Genomic DNA, 19,974 nt, shown 5'->3' with positions numbered 1-19,974 from the left:
TTTTGATACTCATCTTGCATCACACATTTGTTAGTGTTTGTTTCGACTTGTTTGTTTTAAAATGAAAATCGTATACATGCCAATTCCATGCCATACACCAATCATCTTTCAAAAGCGACTACATACCAAATAACTATGGTTCTAGGTCAGTGCAAATGGTGATGCACCCTCAAAACATTCAATAATATCATATCAACATTGATTGACTCCGATAAATCAGAATATTTGTAATCGTAAATAAAAAAAATGAAGATCCCCTACTTTTTTAAAGGGTATATATATGGCATTAATTCTTCATGCTGAAGAACTGGCTTTGATTCCCTACAGGGCTGTGTGGTAGTCTAGTGATTAAAGTGTTCACCTGTCATGCTGAAGACCCAGGTTTAATTCCCCACATGGGTCCAATGAAGGGCATTTCTGATTTTCCCACCATACTGCCAATTTTGATTACACAATGTCATTTAGAAAGTGGTCAAATGCAACAAATGTCATATTTGTGATTTCACTTTCTTAGTAAAGTAGAAAGTCTAGTACTTCTTTGGGTTGAGCACACAAAGTCAGCCACCTAGACCGTGACTTCCATCAGTTAGATTCCACTCACCATAGACTTTCTAAATGGCACTGAGCAATCATAGCTTTCGGCCGTGGGAGCCATGCCAATTTATACATATCAGAGCGTTACACAAAGTATGCAGGCTAGACTACCAGTTGTCTGACTTCCATTTATTTTGTGGAAGTAGCGGTGGCTGAGCGGGCTAGGCGGCTGACTTTGTGTGATGGCGATTAGGTGCGTGGCTGTGAGGGTGCAGGTTGGAAACCCTGATGGGACTCATCCCAAAAAAGTACTAGAATTTGTATTTCACTAAGGAAGTGAAATCACAAATATGACATTTATTGCATTTGACCACTTTCTAAATGGCATTGTGCAATTAATATTGGCAGTATGGTGGGAAAATCAGAAATGCCCTTCATATCAAAGCTGTACTGTAAATGCTTGGACTAAATGCTACACATGTGTATATTACAGTGGTCAACAATGAGCCTGCTGATCTGTCCTACTTGGCCCCTACAGCTGGAGACGGCTGTGTCCAGCTCGGCTTCCCTGTCTACTCCCAGGGTGAGTAAATCTTAACTGGTCAGACACTTCCCAGACTCGTCTCCTCCCACCAACAGCCAGCTGACTGGTTACACTCCTCCCACCAACAGCCAGCTGATGGGTTAGACACTTTCCAGACTCGTCTCCTCCCACAAAAGCCAGCTGATTGGTTAGACTTCTACCAACAGCCAGCTGACTGGTTAGAATCAATCCATTAACAGCCAGCTGACTGGTTAAACTCCTCCCACCAACAGCCAGCTGTCTAGTTAGACTCCTCCCACCAACAGCCAGCTGACTGGTTAGACTCTTCCCACCAACAGCCAGCTGACTGGTTAGACTCCTCCCACCAACAGCCAGCTGTCTAGTGAGACTCCTCCCACCAACAGCCAGCTGACTGGTTAGACTCTTCCCACCAACAGCCAGCTGTCTAGTGAGACTCCTCCCACCAACAGCCAGCTGACTAGTGAGACTCCTCTCACCAACAGCCAGCAGATGGGTTAGACTCTCCCACCAACAGCCAGCTGACTGGTTAGACTCTTCCCACCAACAGCCAGCTGACTGGTTAGACTCCTCCCACCAACAGCCAGCTGTCTAGTGAGACTCCTCCCACCAACAGCCAGCTGACTGGTTAGACTCTTCCCACCAACAGCCAGCTGTCTAGTGAGACTCCTCCCACCAACAGCCAGCTGACTAGTGAGACTCCTCTCACCAACAGCCAGCAGATGGGTTAGACTCTCCCACCAACAGCCAGCTGACTGGTTAGACTCTTTCCATCAACAGCCAGCTGACTAGTGAGACTTCTCCCATCAACAGTCACCTGACTGGTTAGACTCATCCCAAAGTACAACTCTTCACAATATGTTTAGATTCTTTGTTAGCTTTCAGTGTTAAAATAACCATTACAAGTTATTTCATATGTTCATTGTTCTTTTACAGTTGCTGATTTCGCATGCATGGATAAGGACTTGCCTCCTCCAATGTGTAAGGAGGAGCCCGATCCTGTACCTAGGGACCTTCACCGCAGAGAGGTGCAGGAGTTCAACAGCAACAACCCCTCACCTGTCTCTCTATCACCCAGGGTAAGTCTGTCACTCTATCACCCAGGGCAAATCTGTCTCTCTTTTGCCCAGGGTCAGTCTGCCTCCGTCACCCAGTGTAAATCTGCCTCTCTCTTGCCCAGGGTAAATCTGTCAATCACCCAGGGTAAGTCTCCATCTCTGTAGCCCAGGGTCAGTCTGCCTCTCTCTCTCACAAAACTGGTGTAAATCTGCCAAGTGCCTCACACCAGGAAATCATGGACTTTGGGGTAGTCTTAGTGGTTCAAGCATTGGCTCATCATGTTGAAATCTGCATTCAGTTCCCTATTTTGGTTTGATAAGTGATGTAGCTGGAATATTGCCATCAGCAGTTAAACCATTCTCACTCACTTTGAAACAAAAACCTGCTGTGACATTGCTGGAATATTGCTCTCAGTGGGAATAAACAATACTCTCTAACTTGCTCGCTCACTCCCTGGTAGTTTGGCTTCTGTTTCAGTCCGGGCAAGTCCAGCTGTGTGGATCTTGTTTCTGGATCTGGTGATAAATGTAGTCCACTTTTTGATCTCCAGATTCAGAGCCCTGATGAGTATCGGACAATAGCCAGCCCTACTGATGTAGATCTAATGGACAAATTCTTCTCAACAATGGATACCACCCAGAAGGGAAGCTCTGATAGTGACATGGAGGTGAGTTGATGATTGATATGCATGTGCTGTTAAATCCTTTTGTATACAAACCACATTTCACCTTGCCTAACTGCAAGCGCCATTTTTTAATCTTGCTGCAAATCAAACAGCAAGGTGTTTTATAGGGAAAATATTTGCATCTGTCGTATGTGAGTGTATATCTAAATAGAAGGATTATCCCTATCTGAATTTGAGTGGTATATTCACACCTGACCATGACTTTTATGGATAGGATGTCGACCTGAGCATGAGAGCTCCGTACATCCCCATGAATGCTGACGAAGACTTCAGCCTTGTGCCACCAAGTACAGACTCGCTCTTCTCACTGCAAAACGACTTCAACCCAGGGTCAGTCACATTTTTCTAATAGAGCTCTTTTTTCTAATAGAGGAAATTTTTAGACAGGATTTTGCACCAAGCCAAGTTGCTGTAATTAAACATACTTTGATTACTGTAAGAAGGGAGGTAACTCTAAGAGTTGCATTCAAACAACCCCCATTCTAACTAGTCTGAGTTTTCACTTTTCATCACTTTATGTGTCTGATCATTCATAAAATATCATTACAATGTGTTTTTATGTAAAATTTGATAAGGACATAAACAGAATGTAAATGTTTAACGCAGCTGATGATGCTTTTGAGTAATTAATGAACATGGTTTGTAGACTATTCGGTCGGACCGAGTCTGTGTTTATGGACAAGAATGCTTTCGAAATCCCTCGCCGCCCCATGCAACCAAGTGTTCGGGACATGATTGGAGGCAGTACAGTGGTCGCCAGCATAGAACAGCCACCTGACACCATGTTACTACAAGTCAAACGGCCACTGGACATGAATAGCCTGGAAAAAGGGCCTCCTGTTGCGAAAGTAGTGAAACGGAATGATCCGAGGCCCTTGCTTGGAGGTGAGTGGAATGACTGAAGGTGTTTGACATAAATATTGAAAGCATTAAGCTTTGCTCTTTATGTATGTAAGTGCTAAATTTTTTTATGTTTCAATAAAGTGTCTTTGGACAAGATTTTTCTCTGTAAAGTAAATGATTGAGATATGTCATTGATTATGGCAGGGATTTATATGGGTCAACATAGAGGCCAACATTCGACAATAAGTGTACAGCAGTTGTCAGAAAAAGTCCCCAGAAGGCATTGTCTGTTCAGAACAATTTTTTCTTTTATTCAAACATAGCAAAAACTGACATGATAGTTTGGTCAGGTGCACTTTTATTTCTCACACAACAGAACCAAAATGGAGAAAGAGAAATAACTCTAAATTGGAGTATTGAATGCTGTGTCAGAGTAACTCTGAATCTATTGTACAAATCCTACATTTGAGAGAAGTGTGCCTCGAATCCTAGTGGGGTCCCTGTTATGCCAATGTCATGAACTTAAGAGTATCAGATTTATGCTGAAGGCTTCATTATATTGTCAGTGAACACTGAAACCAGTTCCCCACATTCATGACATCATTTGCATCAGTTGTTAATTGTGATACTGGAAATGGTTTCAACAGGTTATGTTATCAAGCTACTTTCAATTTCAGTAAATTTACATGTGTAAATATTTTCATGCAATAGAATCCCTCATCATTATTATGAATGAGCACGATATGTTTGATGTGTTGCATGTGTCTGTTCACTGTCCAGGGACCAACCATTTCATATTAGGGGATCTGGGTGGGGTTTGGTGGAATGGGGCATGGAATCTATACTGGACAGAAAAAGAAATGCAAATTTCAGCTAAATGAAATCTCATGAAAGTAAGTGTTACAAAAACAGAGTTACATTTCTTTTGCTGTTCAGTATATATGAAACTGTAGTTTGTTTTCAGCTTCAGGTGCAAAATGAGATAAAAGTAAATTTTAAAATATATTTTATAAAATATTCCTTTACTGTGTGTTAGTTGTGTGGCAGACAGTTTCCCATTTTTTCAAGTGAGACAAATTATCACTTTTGCCCCCTCCCCATCCAGTATTTCAGTCATAAATATTTTGTGGAATGTGGATATCATGTGAAATATATTTAACTGTGTTAGATTTGAACAGCATTTGTTTTGGAATATCCATTTCAATATTTGATGTTTTTTTCTTTAGCAGTTTCTATACATGTTATTATGAAATTGAATATTTCCAAATGACAAAAGCAAATCTCTTTGTTTGCTGTTGTGTAGACCTGGTAATAAAAGTGGAGACCATTCACATTTTTTCTTGTATCCTCAACTTCCATATTTGTTGGGGAACTCCTGTCTGTTTGGCATCAATCTTGTCAATATCTTTCATATCTGTCGCACTGCTGATACCTGCGGAAACATTTGCTACCAGAGCATGTTCTGTTCATCCGATTGTCTCACCATATCATGCAGATATGATCTGTTGCCAGGGAGAACTGACAAATCACCAAATTATTTATTTCAGTGCTTATTTCAATATGAAGGTGTCACTTTGTACAGAAAGCTTATGGGTTTTACCAGAATATTCACAGAGGGTACAATTTTACAAAACAGGAAATGTAAAAAAAAATGTAAAAGATTATAACTGAAGTTATGTTTTGTAAGTGACACTAGATTTATATGTTCTCATGTGTAGAGTTCAGCAGCTCACTTGCTTTGTCGCATGTGGAATTACATTTAGAAGTGGAGGGGAGTTTTAATCCTCCTTCGAAGCAGGGCCCTATTTTACAAAGCTCTTTTAGTGCTAAGACTATGGTAAGTCAAAGCTTCAATATAGTACAAGATTGACAAACTTTAAGAATAACAACTTCTTTATTACAGTTAATAATGTTACCCATAAAGTTTATCAATCTTGTACTCCCCAACTTCTAAAATGCCATTCAAAGAATCTTCAATATATTGGGTATTAATGCGATGAGGATAAGGAAAGTTACGAGATCTGAGGCTTCTGAGAGCTTTGTGAAATGGAGCTCAGGCATGAAGTATGTACACATTACGAATGTTGAATGCTTGCATGACAATGTGTGAAATTGCATGATCATTAAAACTTTCATGAATTATCTTGATCCTATACTCTGATGTGCTGTTGAATGATATTAACCCTTTTAACAGCCTTGGGAATGCCTGCTGCTATGACAACTTACTCTTGCAAATGTTCTTTCAAAAGAAAACATTGTTGAATGCCATCCATGTCATGTAACCATGGAAACGTAATGCAAATTCACTGACTGACTCTAGTCCTTTTGACATGTCCATATGTAAAACAATAACATTGATGAATGTCATCCCTGTCCAGTACAATGGAAACTTATATCATATTGACTGACCTTGACCCTTTGGATGCTTCTGAATGATGTAATTATTAACACAAATGAATGCCATCAGTAACCATGGAAACGCATATCAAATTGACTGACTAATCCTTAACTTTCTGATACGTCAGAATGTTCTAAAACAATAACCCGAATGAATGCCATCACTGTCAGTAACCACAGAAATGCTTCCTTCGGCTTTAGTATTTGGCATGCCAGTAACCCTGCATCATCCAAAACTTACCATTCTGACAAGTGATGGTCGTCCCAGATTCTTGGAGGCTGTTTGTTCTTTCAGTCATGCCCACTCCAAGCAGGCAATTCCAAAGGCTGTTCCTGCCACCTCCCCCTGTGAGGTCCATGATACCGGGCAAAAGCTGTCGCTTCAGCGTAAATCCATTTTGTCTTCCAGAAGGTTTGCCCAGCAAGGAAAGCGTATTACTTAATTTATTACTCACTGGTGAAGATCGTAACCATGGTTACAAAGTCAACTCATCTCTCCAACGAATGCATGGGGTAAGAATGGACTTGAAACTTTGCATCAGTCATGTGGGATAGGGTGAAAGATGTTATAGTTTTCTTTGTTTTTCAGGACAAACAGTGAATGTTCTGTTACCATTAAAATTGTAACTTCAGCTTAATTTGAGATAAACCCCAAAATATATTTTGTATTTCAAGGCTACTGGAATTTACAGAATCATGGCATCAGTGCTTGTTCCAACTTTCCATGAGGTGCCAGTGTTCAAAGTGGAAACAAGTTGTGCATCCTTTCCTTACCATGATCATTGAAATACTACACAGTGTCTACTGATCCAACTCCTTCACAAATATTGCTGATATGACACTCATTTACTCTTCTTTAACAGGAAATAATTAAAGGGCAGTGAAAATACTTATTGCAATTTATTTGCAAATACATATATCAATTTTGCAATAAACATGAAGTCAGTTTCCAAGAACAGGATTTATTTAACATTTGTAGAATGTAGTCAAAATACTTAAACATGTCCATGATGAGGAGTTACAGTCACCTTAGCTCGAAGGTCATATTGTACAACGGCAGACTGACTGTTAAATTTCACAATGTGACAATTACACCCATAACATCTCAGGGCCGGTTAACAAAGATGAGTGAGTCATGTTAGTTTTGTGCCGCACTCAGCAATGTTCCAACTATATGATGGCAATCTGTAAATGGACAAGACAATGCAGTGATCAACAGCAAACCGATGACGTGTCAACCAAGTCAGCTTGCCTGACCACCCGATCTGTTAATCGCCTCTTATGACAAGCAAACTTTGCCAAAGATCAGTTCTAACCCGGACCTTCACGGGTATGTTAACAAAGATACAGCTCAGTATGACTCTATAGTTACTGTACTTTGTACATAGTAATTTAAGTGAATGAGGTGACACCGAGCCTTCTTGTTCTGACAACTAGTTTTCATCAGTAGTGTAAATGTCAAACTAGCCAATATCTGAACGTTCAAGTTCAATGAAGAATATATTCATGTTTGTAGTGAATGACTGTGATAGATGCAGCTTGAGTGACAAGTGATTAGTTAACGTGAATTAACAATTATAGGGCCCATAAGTACGAGTACTTCATGAGACCTTCGTAGTTCTGTTGACAAACTGCATTTCATATTTTTTTAAATGGCCTCATGGTTGTCATTGGACAGTAAGGAACCAATAATCCGTGCAGGAATAACACATTCCCATCTGACAATCCCCAAATAAATCAACTATTACGACTGTCAACATCATGGTTGTACACTTGGTCCTATCTAGTAAAGTTATATTTGTTTGATGCACAGTTTGGTACCAGAACTGGTTGGTGCATATATACTTGCCACCGAAAATCTGGTAATGGAAATGAGCTGGGCACCATCTTGCATATCACAAGCTGACGCATGCAGAGGGAACTAGCTTAGTGAGACTTACATGAGCAAACGGATAAAAAGATCATTGGATCAGACCTGGTTTGACAAGCAAGAAACTGTTCACGTTTTTGTTGCCAAAGACCTGTGTGACATGTAGGAAGCATGGCTACTAAAACTTGGCAATATACCTTATATACTGTTCAAAGTGGCGTTAAAACACAACACACTCTTTTAAGCATTACATGTATTCATTCACTGACTGGTTCAAATATGTTCATGGTAATGTAGCCTTCGTCTCACAATGACTCAGGGCAGGATAGTAGTAACACAAAGTGTCATATCGGCATAATGTTAGAGTAAAGGTAAAAACAAGCTTTGCAAACTCCCATCTGCCGAAATGTCAGTGACAGTCTCTTTTGTGACTGGACGGGCAGTTTTAACAAGATGCACACCCAATGATCTTGACGAATCTTTGATGAATCTGACTTTTAGTATAATGACTGAAGCCTTGACGGAAAAAAATGCAAACATTAAGCAGTTTGCCTCCCCTTATTCATCTTCTTGTTAATTATATTAACCCCCAAAGTTCTGGACTGGCTTTCTAGCCAGTCTTGTAACTTTTGAGATTAACAGACCTGTTGTCTGGCTGAAATTTTGGGGAGTTTACTGTAATAGCCTGGGATGTTTGTGAACATGGGTATGGAAATGTACAGTCACTTGGGATTCACATGTTCTTGTAACATGTACAGATGGTATGTTATGTTGATGTTCTTATTTCAGTTGAAACATAATTTGTTCACGGATTTGACTCGCCAAGACTGTGAAGTAAATGCTCCGACGCAATCTCATCATCTCCTGCAAGGCGAGGATCTGCGATCAGCCCTCGATGCAGACTGTCGGCTCAACAAGCGCAACATGACCACTGCCATGTAGCCAAGCTGGAACCTCGATGAGGAGGAACACGTCATAGACGTGGGGAAACAACTTGCCACCAATTGTGCAGCTACTGGATAGCACTGATCTGCACGCTTGTAGAATAGTACAATAGGCTGCCATGGGCAGACATCTTGAATAAATGAGATTTGAATATCTTCCCTAGCCAGTGTAAACAAGCACTAATATTGGTTTACTTATTCTTGATTGTTTCCCGTGTAACCATGTCATGTGTTTTATTGGTATTTTGCTGCGGACACATTTGCTATATAGGAAAGTGTCCTTGTTCAGTGGACTGCAGAGTGAATTTGTTTCAACAAGAGGTTTAATCTCTTGATGTTCTCTTTGGCTTCAAAGAATCATTATTTTGTTTCGTTATGACCATGGATGCTTTAATTCTGCATAAAGTTGTCTTTTGTCATGTTTTTACATCGGCGACAGTTGATGTGAGAGACGTGTAGAGGAATTCTGTTCCACTCACCTGGACAAAAGGTCCATGGGCATAGTCCATCCATCATCAGTCATCCAGAACCTTTTTATATTTCACTTATTTCCAAGACAGCTTTGTTCAACTGGTGAAATTTGTTTTGAACAGGGAAAACAAAACAAAATATGGAAAAGAATTATTTGCTTGATTTTGTTAAATTGTCTTTTGTTTTGACATAGCAAGATCCAAATCAATATGGAAAGATGTTAAAGGGAGTAGTACAATTTATGAAATCTATAATGAAACTGACATGTGGAAATACACAGACTGACGAAGGATTTACATACCTTAATATGTGTTTTATTTAATGTGCACAGTTTTGCTTGTAGATAATATCAACAGCCTTTGAAATTCATGCTGGTCTGCCTGCCAGAGACTACTAAGTAAACTGGCATGTAAACTTTCAAAGATCATAGTCCTTGGTGATTATCATCATTATCGAGTGCTAAGGTTATGAACCAGTGTTTCAGTAATCAAAGATATAAGACTTTTTTGCCTCAGCCTAGCACCTATTTTACTCAATTTTGTCCAGACTAAAAACCAACAAAGTCCTGATGCTCACTGACGTTTGATTGTCTTTTTTCCTGATAGATTCCCTCCAAGACCAGGCTGGGCTTTATTCCACAAAGTGATTTTGTCAGAAGTCTGGGTTCAGTAGACGTAACTGCCAGAACGTCTTCCCTCTTGATGAACCCAGGTCCCTCACAGTCAAGAACTAAGATTCAATGGAAGAATGTGGTCCCCTGAACTCTGAGATCACTTTGTGGAGGAGGGACCAGTATTGTAGGTCTGGACATAAATAAAGCATGTTGATGTGCTTCAAGAAGAATCTTAATGACTGTATTTGACCACCATTGTGCCATTCTGTGTCTGGTTTGGCAGTTTCATGTCAAACAGGCATTATCACATTGTTATCTGTTGTATTATGAAATATATATTAATATTATACCATAAAAAGTCCAAAAAAAAGGAATGGTTTGTAGTACAGAATGTGGTATATCTTAGAGCGTAGTGGGACCAAGCTCACTGCCAGCATTACCATGGTAACAAAATATGATTAATGTGCCTGAATTTCACCCAATCAAAAATAAGGTATTGGCAGTTGACACTCAGCTGGTATATAATTTCATGGAAAACAGCACCCATATGACAAAACTGTTCTTCCTGTGCAGTAGTTTAATTCTCATATACTTAACTTTGCCATGATCTAGTCTCATCTCATCTCATAGTATGTTGCTGTAGGGCAATTGTTGCTATGTTCAGTAGTATTTAGCTGAGTGTATTGGACACAGATTACATTGAATTTCATCCCTTGTCTCTCATGTTGGCAATATTGTTCTTAAGATCATGCTGCAGAATTGTAAAATTTGAACTGGTTTTAGTGTCTTGAAAATTCATGTTTTGATGGCGTTGATATGGGAGAGATGAGTATTTTTTATTGGATTTGGTTTGATTTGGTAGAATTGGACTTGAACATATATACAAATTAGATTTCTTACGATTGGTTTCATACTGGCCATGTTTAAAACGTGTTTGAAGTCACTCTCTCGGTAGAGATTGTCACTCATACCTGCATATTTTTAATATTCTCCCATATTTTTCAGATGCATTTTGTTACAAATATTTGACACAGTGTGTTATTAATGGTATTATTATGATAGAAATAAAGTCATCTTTATTCCAGTGTTGGTACTGTTGTTATACTGCACTGCCATGATGCTTGGAGACACCTTTGAGACACCACTATATCCAAACACCTATTGGAGATAGTACAAGATGTATTATCTGGAAGATACTCCTTTTAGCACACCTGTGGAATGTGTTCTTACCCTAGTCTGTCGTACAAACCCTGTAGTATATACATCCAAGAAAGCCCACGCAAGTCTAGAAAATGTGGCAAGTCTAGATTTCCATAGCTTCTGAAAATGAAGAATGTCTCAGGGCTCCATTTCATTATATTATTTTTTTTCACTATGAACGTTTTTTCAGTAAAATATGTTCATTTCAGAGACTAGCTGTTAGTCTATTCTTACACTTACAGATGGAATAGTGAGTGAGTGAGCCTGGTTTAACACCGCCTGTGGGAATATTCCAATGGTATCATGGTGAGTGACACCAGAAATGTGCTTCACACGTTGTACCCATATGGGGAATCAAACTGGCTATTGGTCTTCAGTGTGACGAGTGGAGCTTTTGACCACTACGCTATCCGCTAGACTGCCCCCCACTGATGGAGTAAATACTATGAGGGGAATATACTAAGGTGAAATGTGTTTGCAAGTAATAGTGATAGTTTCATAATCCAAAAAACCCATGTTAATGTGTGTATTTGAGGTGTGTGAAAAATGTGACATATCGCGGATTTGATCAGATCAGCCATTGAAATACTGCAGTGCGTTGTTTGAGTGTCTTAATTTTTATTCTAAAACTTTTATTTCTTTCATTCATTCACATAGAATTCTTGCTCTTAATTCTTACTGTAATTCATTCATTCATTGTAAAATTCCGACAGATACAATAAACTGGCTGAAGTTCAGTTAAACACTGCTAAAGTTGCGCTGGGAACGAGACAAGTCGCTGTGTGCCTTGGAGTGAGAGTGTGTGAGTGAGTTTAGTTTTACTCTGAGCAACTGGGAACCGATGACGTGTCAACCAAGTCAGCGAGTCTGACCACCCGATCCTGTTAGTCGCCTCTTATGACAAGCATAGCATGTGGCAAGCATTGGTTGCTGAAGGCCTATTCTACCCCAGGACCTTCACGGGTCTGTGCGTTGGAGCATGACGAGGCACACGTAATTAGTACAAATGGTAAAGAAAGTAAGCCAGTGACCTATCCCTGTTGTAAATTATCCCTTGTTGAACTCATCAAAGTTGACTTTTTGAGTAGTTGTTTGCATTTTGGTAATGTTTGTTTTCTCAATGAAAAACGTAAAGAAAAGGGTGAAAACGGACATTCACGAGAAGGTTGACCGACATGCAAGTCCCAGCGATGCCTGTTTGTGGAACCTTGTGATGTCTAGGTCTTTGCAAACAAATATATGGGGATGGGGTTATCATGTTAAAAGCCTCTGAGTTGTCGCCTACGACACCGAAGTTCGTTGTGCAGAGTTGTCTCTCTTTGAAGTGCCAGGAACCTACGTTCGTGGCTCCGATAGATGTTCCACTCAGTCTCAAAGCTATGCTAGGGGAAGTTGTGGCGTAAACCCGAAACACCCTATCATTATTCAAACCCGACTCAGTTTAGTCACCCCAGTGTCTAAACAGAAGACGAATGTGTTCAACCCCCAACACCAACTAAGGAACGCAAGCCCGTCTCCTCGGTAGGTTATGCACCCGTAAAAGTCCGTTTTGGAATATTGATCACCAGCAATCCAAGAGGCGACTAACGGTGTCGGGTGGTCAGGCGCGCTAACTTGTCATCGGTTCTCAGTTACGCAGATCGATGGTCAGGTTGTTGATCACTGGATTGTCTGGTCCAAACTCGATTATTTACAGATCGCCGCCATATAGGTGGAATATTGCTGAGTGCGGCGTAAAACTAAACTCACTCATTCTTCGGTATGACGAGCTAACCACCAGACTACCACGCGCTTATTCAATTTTTAAACAATCTGTGCATTCACGTATTTGAATATTTAGTTTAATCTATTTTAGTACCAAATTCAAACTAACTCAACCGTATCGTGTTTTAAATATGAACATATTAAACGTTATGACCCACTGTCAAAGATGCATCAACAAATATTATCACAACTTCCACAGATAAAACCAAACCCCCAAGGCAACTCACGCACATGTATTTTTAGATATCCGCCATGGAATACTTGACACATGCTATATGATACACAGTTTACATTAAATATATATATATAGCCTTATTTTATAGCCTTATCTTACTGTTGACAAGTCGTTCCTCGCTTGCGTTAACTTGGGCGCTAATCCACCCATATAACGCGGGTAGATACGCTATGTTAGCACCGGGTACATAGAGGGCGTTTCGAATCACCTCCAATATGGCTACCACTCTCTACCTAGCAACTGTACACATAACGCCTGCTCGCGCGACAATGTCGCTCGCTCGACGCTGACTGTCACAAGGAAATATCGTTCGACTGGCCGTGAAATGGCGGAACTTGACTGTTGAGAGTGATGTTTCAGTGGATTTAGGAGTACTGTCCGTGTCGCAGTATGAAAGGTAGGTGACTGTGGTATTCTACACGTTTATATCAGATTGGGATTATTGTTATAAAAAATATTATCAATATTTCAGAGGCGACGGGTTATTCTAAGTGGACGGACGAACAAACTGTCGCGATAGTCGGTGGTATGTGAAGCTAAAGCGATAACAGTCACACCTTAAGATTTTATGACTCTGTAATGAACGGAGAATATTTATTACCACTTTTCCCCGAGGGGTGATCGACAGAGTCACTTACAAAGCTGGCCACTATACACCCCAACCAGCTGACGGGCTCCCGCACGTTATATTGACATATTCTGGTATCGCATGGGTCTTACTGATTTAAATGGGGAATATCAACCAATTTTGAGAATTTATGTTCTTCAAACTTATCCTCAAACGATTATGAAACACTGTTATTATTATCTTTTTTTACAGGAGCTATGTTGAGGTGAATAAGTACACTATGTAATTAAATGCTTACCCAAATGTTATATTACCATCTTACATTGTTGCCAAACACTTAATGCGTGTGTGCACGTGACTCGACATCAATCAACCAACTGACTCGATTGTTATTGAAATGGTTATTTGCGATGTTAAACAAACTGATTTGTATTTTAATTTGAAATATGTTTACATTGACATCCCAGCGCCAGGTTGTTTGGACAGTTATAAGACTTAGTGAAAAAAAACCCCGGAATATTATGCAAAATAATTCAACTTAAACTGTCAGATTTCAATTTAACGATTTAAACAATAGAGTGACACAATTTCTAGATCTTTACCTGCGATTGAAGCCAGTGGTCATGCTCTGAGATGATATAATTCGGGATTAGCGCTTATCCGATTTTTCCAAAGTCCCCACGTCAAACATGGTTTGCCCCAATAGGATTACTCTCCGCTTATTGTGAAGGTACGAGTTATGTGACTGTGTTAATACCAGGTTTAAATATTGCGATATACCACGATACACTATGTGAACGTGACCCCTACACTTTGTAGGTTCTTACACGTGGCGGGGCGGTTGGGTAGTTCAGTTGCTAAAGCGTTCGCCTGTCACGCCCAGGAAGGGTTCGACTCAAAACATTGGTACAATGTGTGAACCCCATATTTGGTACCCTCGGCTGTCCCCTATTAAGCTGTCCTTTTTGTTTCCAGATTGCCATGTCCATCCCCGTGCGCGTAGGTTTACCAAAGTGAAGAACGCTTAAGATCTGTATCATTTCGAACTTTCCTCACACATCAACGTGACACAACTGAGATACTCGCGTTAAGCTCAACTCACTCAGATTGGGTGATCGCGAGTTGGACTCCTTCCAATCAAAACTGCTGATGTCACGTTAAACAACATCCGCTCTCACTCTCTCACCCCACATCCCTACAAAATACAGACCCCGAAACAAGCAGGGGCGTAGGGGTAGCCTTGTGGTTAAAGCATTCGTTCGTCAAGCCGAAGACCCGGGTTCAATTCCGCATATGAGTACAATGTGTGAAACCTAACTCTGGTGTTCTCCGCCGTGATATTGCTGGAATATCGCTAAAAGCGGCGTAAAACCATACCAAATCATACTCACAAAAACCGTCAAGACTACATTTCTTCATGTCTGTGGATGATGGGATTCTCTGGGACTTTTGATGTTACATGCAACAGACAATTTAACCCTCATATATATTTCCCTCTTTAAACTCTTTAAAAGATCAGTCTAGGCCTCCAAATGATCTGTGTGCTGCAATATGATCTAACATATATAACCAAACTGTGAAACAAATAAAGCTATAACGACCGGCAAGGAAAATGTTGAAACTATTTCGCACACTGGTATGAGCACCGGTTTGTTAATATTTTGTACTAATGCGTCTTACTGTGGCATTTGAATACAATGCATGTGATCCAAAGTACCTAACTAGTTGAGAAAAGTAGATAACAAGCTGGGAATGTAATAATAAGAAGCTGACAACAAGAGAAAATCCACGATTTTTAAATAGAAGCCATGCAGTTTATTACATAGTTTGTTGTCATTCATACTTATGTATGTTATACAGATGAGAATGGGTGAGTTTAGTTTTACGCCGCACTCGGCAATATTCCAGCTGTATCAGATAATCCAGTGATCAACAGCATGAACATCAATCTACGCAACTGGGATACGATGAGCTATGTCAACCCACTCTGCGAGTCTTACCTCCCAATCACGTTAGCCGTCTAGCTCATGCGACAAGCATGGTTTACTGACGATCAATTCTAGCCCGGATCTTCACAGGTGTTACAGGTAAGAGTGAGTGAGTGAGTTTAGTTTTACGCCGCTTTTAACAATATTCCAGCAATATCACGGCGGGGGACACCAGAAAATGGGCTTCACACATTGTGCCCATGTGGGGAATCGAACCCGGGTCTTCGGCGTGACGAGCGAACGCTTTAACCACTAGGCAAACCCCACCGCCCCGCTACAGGTAAGATGCTGAATTGGCTTGAATAAAGTTTAAATTATCGTAAATATATATTTCTTTACTCACCCGCGTAAAGACGAGACGATAAGCCTAGTAGTAAGGTGTGCGCAGCTCAGGTTTGTTTACATTCGGGTACAACCACTTTTGATTCCTATGGGGAACAGCCGTGGTGTGAAATGTGGATCCACTACTAACCTGTTCGTATGAACAGCATTTGGAATCCTCCTTCACATACACGCGCTTCACATTCCCTGCTTCACCTCTATGAGGTGGATGTCGTACCACAACGTCTTGTGACGTTACTTATGGTACATAGGTGACTGGACTTGGTTATTTACAGACTGTCCCTACGAAACTGAGTGCGGTGGTAGATAATAAACAACACTGCAGATAATCCATTCTTTTCGTACTGGCTCTCGTGTGTTGCCGAGCGTCTACCCCTGTACCTGTGCAATACTACCCACGTGAACCAGTGAAGTACTATGTCTGTGCTCTGATGAGTGATTGATCTCAGCCCCCTTCCCTGTGTGATCGTAGATCTGAGGTGACCCCGTGTTATCCATCACTGTCTGTAGATCCCGTCCTAATCCAGATCACGTTTTCCCTCTTCACCGTTGTCGTCGTTGCAGGGGTGGTGCGGGAACCACCATGGGGTGAGAAGGGGTACTGTAGGGGTGGTTGTTCACAGGGTTGCTCATCAGCGTAGTTACCTGCGGTATGGATAGCCCAGTCGACTTAAGCTTCGAATTCTCCATATGGAGTTGGGTCCACTGAACCTGCCTGATTACCAGCATGATTTTGAACTTGAACGCCAAAGCTGGGGTTTCGGAATCCTTCTTCTAAAGGGCACGACGTCAAACTCACTGACGCGGGCTGTAAGACAGTATGTCTAGTCTAACACCATATTGTACAATAAACAACACCTGGGATTTGCTGCACACTATTGAATTCACACTGGGAATCGAACCTGGGTCTTAGGCAAAGTTCCAAGGTGTTAGATCTCATTTCGTAATTAGTGTCTTTAGGATCGTGTTGCCACGAAAAGCCAATGGTCACGTCAATAATCGGACATGACAACTGACCTCTTTATTGGCACGGACAGTGGACTAAGAACGGCTTTACGCATGGTTCGTATAGTTCGAATAGTTAATCGTTCGTTAAGTGGATCTGGTCAGCAGCCATGGCATCCCGCTATCAGAAACACGGCTTATTTACGGGTATTATGAGTTTCGTCAAATGAAACAGCTTGAGCCAGTTGCTTTGTTCAGTTCCAGTCACCTCTGTGAGCCAGTCTAAGTAAACTGTGGCTCGGTATTATTCGTCACACTCCTACATTGAGTCTAACAATCCTGGTAGGAGGTCGCGTCAGGTGACCTTTGAGCAACCCGTGACCGCCCAATCAAACGCGAGACGACCGAAAGGTTTTAACCAATCAGACAAAGGCAACTGTTTACGGTTTAGCTGGATTTGCAAAATTGCATTCGTAACTACTCGTGTCATTCCGGAAAATCGGATGTCTTCTGGAGGGTCACGGAAAGAGACGAGTAGTTACGAATGGCAAAATTGATGCAATTATACAAAACGTTCGCCACTTAATTATGTAACTACTTTACTACCATGTTTACTTTATTCCACCAATATCTTTTTCCTCTGATAACCAAGGGGCTCGAGTTAGGGTTGGGGTTGGGGTTCGGTTAGGATGGCGAACGTATTCTATAGTGGCTCCACAAAATTCCCCAGTCACTGACACTGATCCTCAGCAAACGAAAATCCGCTTAAAACATAATATCTGACTTGCAGCAGAGCTTTCTGATAACATGGATACCATCAGCCAATATTTCACCAAGCTGACATCCTTGAATATTGACAAAAACGCTAAAATGGTATTTTCACTGACTGTTTACTGACTGTTTACAGTGTTATAGCGTACTCCATGTAACTTCTTTAAAGGCATTTTAGAAGTTGAGTAGATGAGGGAAAACCAGGTTCTATGGATAGTCAGCTTCTTTATTGCAGTGGGTGCAACGTTTCGATGTAGGTACTGACACCGTTATCAAGCACGTGATCCATGGGCATCACCAGGAAGCGACTGTACTTAAAATAGCATTCGGAATCGTTCGGGTTCAAACCTTTTCGAGGTGAAATTTCAAAAGTGTGAATGTTAATTTTTCGCGATTTAGTAAACTGTTCTGATTGGTCAATCTCAAAGGTTATCTGACGCGACCTCCTACTAGGTTTTGGTAGACTCACTGGATGAGTTGAACGAATAATAATGAGACTAACCTTACTTAGACTGCTCAGTGAGGAATAAATAATGTGATCGGCGCGTTTCTAATGGTGTTAATGAGCGTGACGACTGTATAATAATGCTGTTGTTTTTTAAAAAAAGAGCTTGCTTCCAGCAGCGTTGCGAAGTCTCGCCCGCCCGGGACGGTCTGTTTTAGAAAGTTGCACGCCCGGTGGTCCTAGACGAATCTCAGTATATTGACTAAAGCCTTGACTGAAACAGATTTGAAAACATTAGGCAGTTTCTCTTCTCTTATTTACCTTATTGTTCTTCTTAATCCTGAAAATTCTGCACTGGCAACTTTTTTCTTAATCCTGAAAATTCTGAACTGGCAACTTTCCAACCGGTCTTGTAACTTTTGATAGTTCCTCTATCAGTTGTCTTGCTGAAATTCCTGCTTCAAGGAAAATTGCCTTGGGGTGCCATGTAAGACTTAATTTCATTTGTTGTATTGCGATCTTCAATATTTATCAAAAATGCATTAAGTTTACTTTTTGTTCTGTCCTGTATTTCTGCCAGAGCCTGTTTTCAGGTATCGGGAATAAGTCACCAAAAGGTGATCCTTATGGAGTTTTTGAAACAACCAAATGGCGTCTGTTTCTGAGATATATTGATGTGCCTCGCTTCAGTGTATTTAACCATAGTTTATTTCGCCTGACTTATAATCCAGTGAGCCAGTGTCATGATCTACTTCCTCGTCGTCTGGCGTTTGGCGTCTGGTATCTGGCACCTGGTGGTCTCTCTATTAGTATCATCTCCACAGGAAATCCAGAACTAATAAAGCTGAAGCTTCACATGCATATCACCCCAAAAATGACGCCTGAATTGTCCAAGCGGTTCGAATCCTACATACAACATGGCCACTACGTCAACCATTTAGAAAAAAACCCTGTCTTTACTATTATAAAATTAATTACTTGCTTTCTTTCCATCAATTAATCCTCTTGATAATATGATTTAACAGCAACATTGCCTCCGGGCTCCGTTAATGATATGAATACCGATATCTATGGTTTTGAAACACATCTCGGGACTAACGGGAAATGGCGAGGTTCGTAGGTCTGTATAAACAATAACTGTTCAAGACGCGGTTCCCCCACCTACCAATCACACACACACACACACACACACACACACACACACACACACACACACACACACACACACACACACACACACACACACACACACACACACACACACACCATTCCCACTTGTCAAACAACATCAAAGAAACCGTTACTGTTCAGATTATGTTTCTGTCACACGCTATACAATCATTCTGCACAATTTCCCTTTAGAACGCTTGGCAACAACGACCATGTTTGGTATTAGTATGTTACGCTTTAAAAGAAGTGCATATTCCCGAGCCCTGTGATCGCTATTCTTATTGAGCAAGTTCTGTCGGGATAGATAATTGTCTTTACCACGGCATCCCCTAGTTAACGAGACTCTGTATCAGATGAGCCCCTTTTAAGGTTTAGATCTGATGAATTAGGCTCCATAGAAATAATGAAATGTTTCTCGGGCACATAACGATAAAGGAACACATTTTTATTTATTTTATTTTTATTTTTCCCTCGGAAGTACAGCTTAGGAAGTTTAGATTGCGTTAATGAGATTCAGTCACACTCGTTCTTGTAGACACTGATTCTTATAGTGGACAAACGGATGATC

The 19,974-nt window shown here is 40.8% G+C and overlaps 2 protein-coding genes across 6 annotated transcripts in view; both read left to right on the top strand.

Moving 5' to 3' along the window:
* Window positions 1-11,062, top strand: part of LOC137295093 (hypoxia-inducible factor 1-alpha-like) — a 72,717-nt gene extending 61,655 nt beyond the window's left edge. The window contains exons 9-15 of one of the 2 annotated variants that reach the window (XM_067826381.1): window positions 1,028-1,117; window positions 2,033-2,175; window positions 2,706-2,822; window positions 3,055-3,170; window positions 3,487-3,725; window positions 6,490-6,593; window positions 8,740-11,062. In XM_067826381.1, coding sequence (XP_067682482.1) covers window positions 1,028-1,117; window positions 2,033-2,175; window positions 2,706-2,822; window positions 3,055-3,170; window positions 3,487-3,725; window positions 6,490-6,593; window positions 8,740-8,892 — 962 coding nt within the window. In that variant the 3' untranslated portion in view covers window positions 8,893-11,062. Of the gene's footprint in view, window positions 1-1,027; window positions 1,118-2,032; window positions 2,176-2,705; window positions 2,823-3,054; window positions 3,171-3,486; window positions 3,726-6,375; window positions 6,594-8,739 lie in introns of both variants that reach the window. The other variant, XM_067826380.1, reaches the window with a different exon arrangement.
* Window positions 11,063-13,486: 2,424 nt separating this feature from the next.
* The window catches only part of LOC137294838 (regulator of G-protein signaling 22-like), a 52,533-nt gene continuing 46,045 nt past the window's right edge, over window positions 13,487-19,974 (top strand). For all 4 annotated transcript variants that reach the window (XM_067825963.1, XM_067825961.1, XM_067825962.1 and 1 more), the window contains exon 1: window positions 13,487-13,574. In XM_067825963.1, coding sequence (XP_067682064.1) covers window positions 13,568-13,574 — 7 coding nt within the window. In that variant the 5' untranslated portion in view covers window positions 13,487-13,567. The remainder of the gene's footprint in view (window positions 13,575-19,974) is intronic.

The sequence above is a fragment of the Haliotis asinina genome, chromosome 8 (assembly GCF_037392515.1).
Source record: "Haliotis asinina isolate JCU_RB_2024 chromosome 8, JCU_Hal_asi_v2, whole genome shotgun sequence".
Taxonomy (NCBI): domain Eukaryota; kingdom Metazoa; phylum Mollusca; class Gastropoda; order Lepetellida; family Haliotidae; genus Haliotis; species Haliotis asinina.
This window is presented reverse-complemented; position numbering and strand designations above follow the sequence as displayed.